Below are 12,698 nucleotides of genomic sequence, written 5' to 3'. Positions count from 1 at the left end.
GGTTGTTTAAATTTATATTTAAATTAATTAACATGAAATAAACTTTAAAATTTAGTTCCTCTGTGGCACTAGTACATTCCAAGTATCCTATAGCCACATGTAACTAGTGGCTATCATATTAGCAGTACAGATATAAAACGTTCCATTATCACAGAAAATTCTATTAAATAGCACTTGTTTGGACAACCTGTTATAATCCTTTGTGTCTTAATATTAATGTCAATGATTTAATTGCATAGTGACAATATATGGAATTTAACAAGGAGAGTTACCAAGTTAACAAGCCGTCTCTCACGTACAAGGGAACAATCAAGTAGTAGTGTGATATTAGATAGCTTATAAAGAAACCAATGGCTTAGCACCAGACTAGTAAGTCATGTGTGATCAGGGCCCCTCAGAGTATGTTTTTAAGCAGAGTTGCCTGGCTATCAGAGAATTGAAACAGCCATGCAAAGGAGGCATTTTTTAAAATATATGTATAGTTGAAGAGAGATTTCCTTTACTACTGCTCTTTTGGTACAGAACTTGAGGTGGAATTCTAACAGTTACCACCTCTGTAGGTCAGGAAGTGGCTTGAAGTGATACTTGGTCTTGTACACAGAAATAGAGAAGAGTATCTTGGTGTAGGCATCTATGTTTCTGAGCCCGTGCAGGACTCAGAAAAAGCCACATGTAAGATTTGACCTCTTGTGACTCGGGAACCTCTTGGCTGATGAATCACATCATTATCCTTCTGAAGTACTATAATACTGAGCCCTTGAGACTTTAGGATGGTATACTGGCATTGTCCTGATTATTAAATACTTGCAATCTAAGAAGATAAGAAACATTAGTGAAAGTACTCATTGATTGTAACCAGAGTATTGGAGTTGAGTCCAACACAACATCAACAAAGATGGGAACAGCCTGGATTATACATGAAAGAATTGGAAAAGGAAACTGAAGCTTGATCTCTCTCAACACTTTTCTCCTGTTGGTTTGGGTGAATCAATAGAAGTCATATTTATTAAGTGTGCAGAAGACAACTAAAAGAATTTAGAGTTCCATGTTGATACTGACCTGTGCTTCTGGTTTTTTATGTTTGTTTTTTCAGTAAAATATGAAAGAATCAAATTTTTGGTAATTGCTTTGAAGAGTTCTGTGGAAGTCTATGCGTGGGCACCCAAGCCATATCACAAATTTATGGCCTTTAAGGTAACAACAGCAAGTGCACTTAAAAGTCCCATCAGCTATGCATGCTGTGACCAAGAGCCAAGGAATAACTTTAAAAACTCTGAACAGTTACAGCTGATCATTTACAAGCTATGTGGTAATATAGTGTATAACTTGATCATAAGAAAGGCCATTTCTAATGTAATAAGCCTAGCTATCTGCTTTCCAAGCCCTCTGAGCATAAGGAGAGAGCTGACTGTTGGGCAGACGCTTGGATGTGCCAATATGGTAACAGAGGGAAAGACAGAATAACACCACCTCCACTTAAAAAGCAGACCGTGACCTTCTACCTAAAATCATGGATGTGTATAAAGATTTAGATATGTTTTCAATAACCAGAAATTATCCAATAGTAGGCAGCTTTAAGATATATCAATTCAATAGAGTACTAATGAAAAACTAAATTACAGAAATTCTTAACGATACAAGGAATGTGTATTATACATTAAATAGAATAAGTAAGTTAACAATATGTATAATATACCATTTTTGGTTAAAAAACTGTAAAAGATATTAACAGTTATTTTATGTGGATATATTTAATATTTTTTAATAATTCTAGAGTTCTTACTAGATACAAATTCATGAAATTCTTAAAAGTGATATTACTATGACATTAGATATTATAAATAACTTATCATTTCTAATATTAGACACAAAACCTTAAGCATAGCCCCTGGGGATGTTTTAGTGCAGGGCAAGAAATTAAGAATTTTTCATCCAAAATGATTCTATTTATTTATTTTTTAAAAATAGTTTTGATATATTTTATTAAGGGTAAGCTTCAGTTATTTGGAAAATTGACATTTAGATTGCTTATTGCCGATTCCCCATGAAGCAGGGTAAATGGGGTTACCATATTTGTTTAAAAAATAAACCCACATATTATTGACTAATATTAGTTGTAAAATTACGATTTTCTTCTGAAATCTGGTCTTAATATCTTTTATGTACCAGGTACTGTACTGGTTGCTTTTATAAATATCTTATTTAAATCTGTCTTGTGGGCCGGTCCCGTGGCTTACCGGTTAAGTGCGCGCGCTCCACTGCTGGCGGCCCGGGTTCGGATCCCGGGCGCGCACCGACGCACCGCTTCTCCGGCCATGCTGAGGCTGCATCCCACATACAGCAACTAGAAGGATGTGCAGCTATGACATACAGCTGTCTACTGGGGCTTTGGGGGGGAAAAGTAAATAAATAAATAAAATAAAAAAATAAAAATAAATAAAATCTTTAAAAATAAATAAATAAATCTGTCTTGTGAGCCGTAGGTATTGATAGTAATGGAGAACTGAGGTCATCCAGTGCGTTGTAGGGCATCCAGGCTATTATACTACGTTATAGCCTTTCGTCACCATATCACTCTAGTTGGAAAATAAAGTAGAAGTCTGTACAGCTCAGGTAGTGACTATGCTGATCGTACTGGTACAGTTCTCAGTATGTGACTCCTCCTCTCTCTCCATCATCTGCATTTGAATAGTATGCTACAAAAAGTCCTGTTTATTTCACGTTAGATGTTGTTCTCGCCAAGACAATAGAACTGTAAGTGACAGCAGAATTCCTGGGCTAGGTAGGGATAGTTTGGGACATGCTTCTGGAAGGAGTGTCTTCCAGATGCTGATTAACAGACAAATCATAGTGAATTAGAGACTTACTTTATAGAGTATTTTTGCTTATGGCTGTTGCCTGGGCAGCTTAGTAATTGAATAACTGAGTACCTTGGGTCTGGCTTCTCTAGTTTGATCTGGTATTAGAAATAAGTTTTACTTCATCTTACTGCTGCTCTCTTGGTTACTTCTTTGTAGTCATTTGGAGAATTGGTACATAAGCCATTACTGGTGGATCTCACTGTCGAGGAAGGCCAGAGGTTGAAAGTGATCTATGGATCCTGTGCTGGATTCCATGCTGTTGATGTGGATTCAGGATCCGTCTATGACATTTATCTACCAACACACGTAAGAAAGAATCCACACTCTATGGTTGGTTGACTGGCTTCATTTTGTTTTGACTTTTTTCTTTACTCTGCTTAGTGAACTAACACAAGCAGGGATTTCTTACTTCCCCGTGGTGTGGGGGTGAGTATTTAAATGACGTGCCATTTTCAGTGGCTCCATGCTCTGAGACAAGTGGACATCCACTCTCCTGGCTCTGTGAAGCCCTCCTGAAAACCTCTTAGCCCTGGCTTTGACTAACATGGGATGGATTTGGGGCGATTGCTGGCAGGTCAGAACATCCCTGGGTTGGGAGTGATTTAAGGAACATAATTTCTTAATTGGAGCCCACAATCCAATTATGTTCCAGGGACCTCACAAAATGTGAACTAGTAGAGTATATGGCCTGTAAAGGTAGACTATGGGATATGTATCGCATGGGTTTTCCAAAATGTTGTCCAGTTGCTGTATTTATCACCAGGAATGTGAACCAGTGCATTCATCAAGACAGTGTTACTGAGCACTTTTGCAGGGATAGAAATAGCTACAAACATGCTTCCCTGTACTTTGTTCCTCTTCTCTAGATCCAATGTAGCATCAAACCCCATGCAATCATCATCCTCCCCAACACAGATGGAATGGAGCTTCTGGTGTGCTATGAAGATGAAGGGGTTTATGTGAATACATATGGAAGAATCACCAAGGATGTGGTTCTGCAGTGGGGAGAGATGCCAACATCTGTAGGTACGCATCACTCAGAGGAAAAGATAGCTCTTGTAAGAGTGGAGCCTTCTCTAAAACTGCATATATTTATCGTACTAATTTTATGTGTTGTTCAGACTTTTTGGCCATTTAACAGAGTGGTTGGCAGTAGATGGTGAAAAGTTAGATTGTAGACATTGGACTGGTCATAGTCTATCTTAGAACAAAATCCAAGTAATTATTTAATATTTCTTAAAACTCTGTCATTCACAATCCTTCATTTAATCCTTAAGACATCCCAGGAAAATAGGACAGATGTTGTTGACTGATTTGTGGAAAGTAAAGGGGGATAGAGAAAGGTAAGTGATTTGCTCTTGCGAGTGGCAGAGCCACAGCTAGAAACACAGCCTCTGAATCTTCAGGTGTGCATTCAGGAATAAAGGGGCAGGAATAAAGGCTGACATCTAAAATTTTCATGGCTTTAAGTTTATATCCGAGGATTATTTTGGTTTTGTTGCAGTTAGTCACTGTCTCTGTCTACTCGTCATTACTTCCTCCTATCTTCCCTCACACTGGTTTGATGAAAATAAGAGCACTTAACTATAAATTCAGTGGTTCGCTGGTCAAGATAAGCATGATATGCCTCAGGGGAATTAATAGATTCAACCATTGACTCAAATTACCACTTCCCAGGATAGACAAAAAGGTTACAAAAGTGAAGTTCCTTAAAAACAAAAATCCTTAAATGTTGCGTGTTTAGATGTGTTTGTGTGTATTACATAAGCAGCATCTTTTCATGGCTGTTTCCTTATCTTTAACGATACGTGTTTTTCCTCTCTCTAAAAGCATATATTCGATCCAATCAGACGATGGGCTGGGGAGAAAAGGCCATAGAGATCCGATCTGTGGAAACTGGTCACTTGGATGGTGTTTTTATGCACAAAAGGGCTCAAAGACTAAAATTCTTATGTGAACGCAATGACAAGGTAATGGTTCCTTATAAATTCTTTTTAGTTGCTACCATCTTTTAGCAATGGTTTATTTTCCATGGAGATTGGTGAAGCCTTCCTTGGGGTTTTGATAGATTCTGAAATAAATTCATCAAGGAACTTCCTTTTAGACCTGTTTATGGGAGTTGAGGTATATTTTATTTTGTTTTTGCTATGAGGGGGTGGAGATACTTTCTCTGCAGAAATCATCATATGTTGGGTTTTTCTTTCTTAACCCCCTTACGTGACCTGTCTAGGCTATGTTTGGTTTAGGGGTAAGGAAAGTTAAAGCTAACAAGTTAGATGGATGGGATTCTTTTGTGATTAGAATGAAGCACCCATGCAAATTTGAGTGGGGTAAAAGTTTTCCTCTACTCTGATGTGTCTCAGAAAGATGCCACTTGTTAGTCTCCCTTTTGAGTGGTGAAATAACTTCATAGTTGCGTGTCCGAAGTACCTAACAGTGTAAATCATTTTATGCAGAAGCTCAAGGACCTCCTGCATCTGAGACCTCAGGGCAGCAAAGCCCCAGTTACAACCTTTGTTCTTCAAACTGGCCGCATCCTTGTATTCTGCAGGGCCTACTCGCTCCCCGGGAGTCCCTCCCCAAAACCAGCCTTGGAGTGGAGCAGAGAGACGGCCAAGGGTGTTGCCTATCCTGGCCTGCTTTGAAAAGGACAGCAGGGCTGGAACGGATCTTTACCAAGCCCAACTTTCTCTTCTGCCCGCTTGGATAAAAACATGTCTGACTACCTGAGGCAGCCCACTGCAGCCTTAGAAACTTACCTCTAAAGAACATTTCCACCTCTTGCCTCACGATAAAATAGATTAAACATCCTAGCAGCCAGCCCACAGGTTGACTTCTCAGGTTAAATATAAAACTTCAACACGGCAAAGACAAGCTGTAAATCTCTTCTTGGCAGCTGGTGTTCTTGCCTGCCCAATTACATACTCCACACAAAAGCCAGGTCACCACCAACCCACTTTCTCCTGCAATCCTATCGTTCCGTTACCATTAGAGTTGATATTTTCTTTCCTACATAATATCTCCCAAATCTTTTAACTTGAAAATCCATACAACCTCGGAACTAATCCAGGATTTTACCAGCTTTTTGGCTTATATTTTCCTAGTATATAATGTAGCCATAACTGTAATATTTTTTGAACTTTAGGCATTTAAATATTTTTATCATCATGATGTCCTATCCCTTAAGGTTTATTAATAAAAGGCACAAAAGTAAAGTATGGTACTTTGGCTATAGAGTCATGTGAAATAACTGATACATTTAGCTTAATTTTTTAAGAGAAAAGATGGGTTGCTGAGTACTCCCCATTGCTCATTGGGTTTTCCAAACACATGTATCTTGTAGAAGGTATTAGCAGTGCAGGTAAAAAGAAATAACCCAATTTCAGAAATATCTCTTTTTTTCTTTTGAGTTCTCAGTTCTCACAATACGGCAATGTGTACAAGGAGTTACCCGACTAATTAGCCTTCTCAGTTTTAAGAAAAACTGGCTACAGGTGATCACTCCTTGTAAATGATAAATTGACGTCCCAGATTTTCTTTTGAAAAGGGCCTTTGGGGTTTTAAGCTTCTTGCGTTTGGAGGTGTTGAGGTTGTTGGTGGCTCTAGGTTATCTGCCTGGGCACCATAGGAAGCATTGCTCCACAGACTGTGCTGTGTTCTCATGGGAACCACTTCCTCTCTTTTTCTCTTGCTTTTGCAGGTTTTCTTTGCCTCTGTTCGGTCTGGTGGCAGCAGTCAGGTTTATTTCATGACGTTAGGCAGGACTTCTCTTCTGAGCTGGTAGAAGCGGTGTGATGAGGATTGCTGGCCGCCCCCAGAGTCTTCAGAATCCTGAGAACTTGGAATTCCTTGCAACTGGAGCTCAGAGCTGCACCGGTGCAGTCCAGGACAGCTGTATATGCAGACACCACGTGTGGGGTTCTTTCTCTCCTTTCCTTCCTGCTTCTTTCTTACCCATTTATCCCCATTCTCTTCATTTCCTTACTCAAAAATAAATCAAGGCTGCAATGCAGCTGGTGCTGTTCCGATTCTACCCTCAGGTGCTATCAGTGTGTGGGGTTGAGCATCAGACCAGAAAGCAAACACCTTGCCTTCAGCTCCAGAATTCCTCGTCTCGGAACGGCTCTGTCTGATGGGTGTCTGAAGGTGGAGACTATGAACGTGCCGCTGGTGTTCTTGGAAGTGGGCACAAGGAGGTGTAGAGTGGTGGTCTAAGGAGCAGTGTGCTGAAGCAGAGAGCAGATTTAATATAGTAACATTAACAATGTATTTAATTGACATTTCTTTTTTGTAATGTGACAATATGTGGACAAAGAAGAAGGTGCAGGTTTAAGAAGTTAATATTTATAAAATGTGAAAGACACAATTACTAGGATAACTTTTTTGTGGGTGGGGCTTGGGAGACGGGGTGGGATGGGTTAAGGGGGCCCCATTTTGTTTCTTTGGATTTTTTTTTTTTGGCTTGGTCAAGAACTCAGTCATTTTTCTGTGTACCAGGGTTTGCCTAAATCATGTGCAGATGGTTCTTAAAAAAAAAAAAGGAAAAAGAAAATGTGGCATTTGTACAATGGCCAGAACTTTGTTGTGTGACAGTATTAGCACTGCCTCAGTTAAAGGTTTAATTTTTGTTTAAACCTACAAGTGCGACAACAGTTTCACCACACAGTCTGCACTTAACAGAGGAAAAAAATTTTTTCAACCACGTTTATTTTTTTGCCTACCTCATTGTTTTTAATGCATTAAGAGGTGGTTTAGTTTATATGTTTTTGGAGAAAAACATTAATGTTTAATTTAATCTTAATACCAAAACTATCAGATTGAAGTTTAACTGTTATTTTGTCACAGGTCTCAGTAGGCACAAGAGAAATTGTCCCTGAAGAAGGGAAATAGCCATATGGCTTTAGCATGCTGACTATTGCATCTGCTTTCTAAATTTAGAGGGCAGAAGGCTTCGTTTTTACCAGACTCACCATTAGTAGTTGATGGGCGACTGTAGCCTACAACACAAGGGGCCTCATTGTTCTCCGTTCTGGGTTTGGTAGCAGACAGGTGGTCATATTTAGAATAGTCACACAAACTGCTCAGTGTTGCAGAAACCTTTTCTTGGGGGTGGGGGTATTTCCCTTTTCTAAAAATGCAATGCACTAAAACTATTTTAAGAATGTAGTTAACTGCTTATTCATAAGACAGCATCTTCCTGTGTTTTAGGTGTAATATCAAAGCCCTGGCTTTTCTTGTTCGCTCACTTGCTCTCTTGTTCTCTGTTTTTTTAAACCAGTTTTACTTTATGAATATGTTCATGACATTTGTAATAAATGTCTTGGGTAATAATTTGTTTCCTGGCTTCATGGTCACTCAATTCCTCTGGGAATGTTAATCTCTTGGTAAAGGAGCAGCGCTCAGTGTCCTGGTCCTGCCGTCTTGCTTTCTTCTTGTTGAGTTCTGAGTTGGGAGTGTTGTGTGATGGCTGCTTTAAACTTCGCTCACCAAACAGAAGCTTGGTGTTTCATAGGCTTAATCCGCCTTTGTGGTTAAATTTCTTTTATAACATGAAAATGGGGAATTTTCCTTCCAAAAATATAGTAATCGTTTGCACCTATCTGTCAAGGCTTTGCCCAGCATTCTCATTCCACTTAGCATCTGTTTTGAATGCTGTCATTCTCTTCCTCCTGGTTCAGCATTTTTGCCAAAGGCTGTCTTTTGAATTACAAAAATCTAGTGAAAAATATATATACTCTGAAATGCAGAAACAACAGCTGGTTGTACATACCCACAAAGACAAGACAAGCTGAGAAACCCTTTTTCTCTTTTGGAGGACAAGGCAGTTGAAGTGGTTTTTCCATTTGTATGACTTCGGAGTAGTGCTCTTGTCTGAAGCAGAAAGAACTAATTTTTTTCCTACTAATTTGTAGTTAATGTAGAGAAGATTGAAGAGTTAACCCCACCTTTGGAGAAGGGACTTTTGAGATAGACCAGATTCCGTCACCACAGGACATCAGTCAAAGATCAGATTACTGCTGGCGATTTCCTGCATGTTTTGGCTTTTCAAGTAAGATGAAATGTGTCACAGTGAGCACGTGTGCATACCAAGAGGCGAACCAACTGGATGGCTTGATAGATTGTAGCCGCTTCCATGGCTTTAGAGAGAGAGAAAAGTTGGGCAGGTTTCTTTGAAAAAATACTGGACTTCAGATACCAATATGGAAGAAATAAAAAAGATGAGGCATCATGACCTTAATTATCCACAGACTTGAAGCTCAGTGTCTGTAAGTCAAGATGTGTTTTGCAAATAATGCAAGTGGTATTTCATTGGGGTTCCTGAGTATTTAGAACTTGACAAAAACTGGCTTTCCCTTAAGAAGTGAGGGGGGCGGTCTGAGGTCAGGTCAGAATGGTGCCTGTCCTGCGGTGCGTGCACAGCACCAGGCACCACCTGGCATCTCTGGGTGTTTGAGTTGAACAGAATTGAATCCATTGCTGGGTTTCATTTACTGAAGTCAGACCACCATTTGTCCTGGCACGGGTTCCAGGTGTGTGCTCTCCTTGGCTGTGGTGTCCTTCCTGCTGTGGTGTCCTTCCTTCTTGGCCTAACCCTTATTAACCAGATTGTGTTGCTGCAGCTTGAGGCAGGTGCCCAATTAGGTTTCTTTGTAAAAGATTGTGAGTTGTTGAAATTTCATTCTTCTAGAGAAGGGATGATTTTTTTTTTAACAGGGTAGTGAGTTCACAGAAGTGCCAAGATGGCAAAATTACAAAGGAAAACAGTATTATGATGATAGCATTAAATATGGAACATTGAAAACTAGTATAGCAGTGCTCTTCAAAACACAAATGTGTCTCTAGGTTAGTCAGAGCTTTAAGAAGTAATACCTTTCTGTATTTAAATCAGAGTAACTCTGTATTGAGTGCAGTGTTTTTACTTTTTTCTCATGCACATGTTATGTTGGAGAAAATGTTTACAAAAATGGTTTTGTTACACTAATGTGCATCACATATTTATGGTTTATTTTTAAGGGATTTTTTTATGGGTTATTTAGGTTTTCATCTTAGTTGTAGTCCACTTATGGTGATTCATAATCCCTAATTTTGCCAATTATAAATTTGCTAAACAGTAATACAAATGACAAACTGCATTAAATTTACTAATCATAGAGCTGCAAAGCAGACTGGTGGCAAGCACACAGCCTTTTTTTTTCAGTGCTAATTTGTCTTCTGTGTATTATGAAAATTACTGTTGTCCCTCCCCCTCCCCCTTTTTTCCTTAAATAAAGTAAAAATGACACCTGTCTTATGTGGCAAGAGTTTCAAATATATTCTGATCCTTCAGGATGTGTCCTTCCTATAAGTATCCATATTTCATGTGCACCTCCTTCCTCAGCGCCGCCCTGGCTCCAGTGGGTGCCCCTATCTGGCCATGTGCCATGACAGGCATTGCCCATGGGATCACCAACATCTCAGAATGAAATGGTGGTGAGCTCTTGATCACCATGTTTCTGACGCCAAAACGGAGTAAAGCTGATCCTTTAGGAAGAAAAAGGTTTTATTTTTGCAAGTCTGAATTGGATCAAAAAGTAAAATAGCATGATGTCTGTACCTAATAGGACAATTAAAGTAGCCCTTGTTCAAATTGGCATATAATGACTAACTTAGGCCTAATAACTGGAGCTCCTAAAGTGTAAGGTGGTTGTAGCTAAGGCCTTGGGGGCTGCCCCCTAGAGTCCCTTATAGGTCTGGCAGGAATGATTCTCATTGGACAGGTCTGGGGCCACGTCCTCCGGATCAGCACCTTGCCCAAGCCTCCGGGGTTGCGGACGGGTAGACATGCTACATTATCATCAGTTAAATATGTTAATAAACTAGCTCCTTTGTGCTTCATACTAGAAACATGTTATTTCTCTGAAGGTGAAAATAAAATCGTAAATATCTAGGCCGCCAAAATGAGTTAAGTTTTTTCTTTTCCTACTTGATGTCTGTTGTGGCTGGTGGATGATTAGGAATAAAAATCTGGTGAAGTGCTAGTTATCTTGGGATGTCACCCATTCCTTCTGTTCCAATTTTCCCTTCCATTGGTTGAGATTTCACCTAAAGGAAGCAACCAGGATAAGATCAGCCCCTATAACTGATGCCAGCTCTGTTTTGGCATCACATTCAAGGGTGCAGTGTAATGACTGCTTTCTCTGCTGTCTGCAACTTTAAAAAATATATATAATGCCCATGCTTCACTTAAGGAGAAGTAGGTGTTATATTTTATAAAGTTGAGGAATTAAAAGTTGGGAAAAGTACTCGTTACATTTTCTTAGAGGAGAAATAACGTGTGTTCAAATACTAGGTTCTTATACCTGGTCTACCTCTCCCTTCATGGTTAATCATATTCTCTCCATGTTTCAAAATCTTCCTGAAACTGCCCCATCTTTGCCTCTGCCTTGCCTAACTTCTCTGTGCTTACAATTCACAGCCTCTTTTATTCTCTCCTGTTGCCTCGTGACTGGACATGTTATTGTTTTGTTTACTCTGTTCCCCTCTGAATACAGAGCCTGCAGATGAGCTGAGACTGGTTCTCAGGTCTGACGGTTTATTAAATCCTGACTGCTCTGCTCTTCAGAAGCTACCAAACATGCTGCTGGCTGGCGCTCAGCAGGCTATTCAGAAATTCCTGGTGGTTTGCTTAAGTGGCATGAAATTAAAACGTTAATCCAGGGGAAAACCAGCGCCTCTGGGGTGTGGGACTTGTGCAGACGTGCACTAGGCCCCAGGAGGGGTGTGGAGCTCCACTCGGGCCGAGCCTGTAGCAGGCCCTGGTGTCACCAGTCCCCGCGGCTGCGGTGTGGCTTGCTGCAACAACAGTGCAGGACCCTTGATGCCTAAGTCCTATCTCCTCGTTTGCCTGGTTATAGAAATATGAATTTGGTAGTCCAGCATAAAACGGTATAAAATTCTTATTTTATTTTGGTCTAAGTTGTAGAGTTCTGGCAGCATGCCCCAGAAGTTCTGTGGAGAGAGATGGGGATAGAGCTTAAGCAAGGTAGTTCTGCTCCTTCCTTGAATTTGTTTGAAAGTCAGACATAGCTACAAACGTTAGAAACCACTATTAAACAACTTTTTCACAATAAATGATATTAAATACTTACTTGATTCTTTTTTTAACAGCTGTATTGAGATATAGTTCACATACCATACAGTTCACCCATTTAAAGTAAACAGCTTGATGGCCTTTAGTCTCTTCAGAGTTGTGTGTATGTCACCACCACAATAAATTTTTAAATGTTTTTATTACCCCAAGAAGATAGCCCGCACCCCTTTGCTGTTATTCCATAGTCTTCCCACTTCCCCATCCCCCTAGGCAACTGCCAACCTACTTTCTCTGGATATGGATTTGCCTCTTCTGGACATTTCATATAACTGGAATCATACAATGTGTGTCATTCATGACTGGCTTCTCTAATTTAGCAGTGTTTTGAGGTTCATCCATGTTGTAACATATATCAGTACTTTGTTCCTTTTTGTTGGCATCCTTGGTTTTTAATCATTGTCACTGCTGCCTTCCTTTAGCTTTAGGACAAACCACCTCACTGAGCCAACTGGGTCCCAGCCTCAAATGAAAGCTGCAGAGTTAACCTTTCACCTCACGGAGGAAACAGCCTGACAGGCACGCCCAGAAATGGATTCCTCCTGAGATGTGTTTTTAGTTTGAGCTCTTAGAAACCCAGTGATTCCCTCCCTGCAAGAGTTCTTGATGCTAAACATTAGGTACATGACAGCTTAGGTGCAGGGTGATCAAGTTTTGGAATGGGTAACTGTTCCAGAAGTACAGCTGCCGTGTCTGCAGACACAGGCTCT

The 12,698-nt window shown here is 40.0% G+C and overlaps 1 protein-coding gene across 50 annotated transcripts in view; it reads left to right on the top strand.

The window, feature by feature from the left end:
* Window positions 1-10,148, top strand: part of MAP4K4 (mitogen-activated protein kinase kinase kinase kinase 4) — a 198,495-nt gene extending 188,347 nt beyond the window's left edge. For 33 of the 50 annotated variants that reach the window (XM_058534404.1, XM_058534401.1, XM_058534400.1 and 30 more), the window contains 5 exons: window positions 1,094-1,194; window positions 3,018-3,167; window positions 3,728-3,887; window positions 4,692-4,831; window positions 6,562-10,148. In XM_058534404.1, the coding sequence (XP_058390387.1) occupies window positions 1,094-1,194; window positions 3,018-3,167; window positions 3,728-3,887; window positions 4,692-4,831; window positions 6,562-6,645 (635 nt within the window). In that variant the 3' untranslated portion in view covers window positions 6,646-10,148. Of the gene's footprint in view, window positions 1-1,093; window positions 1,195-3,017; window positions 3,192-3,727; window positions 3,888-4,691; window positions 4,832-6,561 lie in introns of all 50 variants that reach the window. The other 17 variants (XM_058534402.1, XM_058534397.1, XM_058534396.1 and 14 more) reach the window with 1 other exon arrangement.
* Window positions 10,149-12,698: the final 2,550 nt, after the last annotated feature.

This window comes from Diceros bicornis, chromosome 40 (assembly GCF_020826845.1).
Source record: "Diceros bicornis minor isolate mBicDic1 chromosome 40, mDicBic1.mat.cur, whole genome shotgun sequence".
NCBI lineage: Eukaryota > Metazoa > Chordata > Mammalia > Perissodactyla > Rhinocerotidae > Diceros > Diceros bicornis.
The sequence above is the reverse complement of the archived record's forward strand: the minus strand, read 5'-3'. Positions and strand labels throughout refer to the sequence as shown.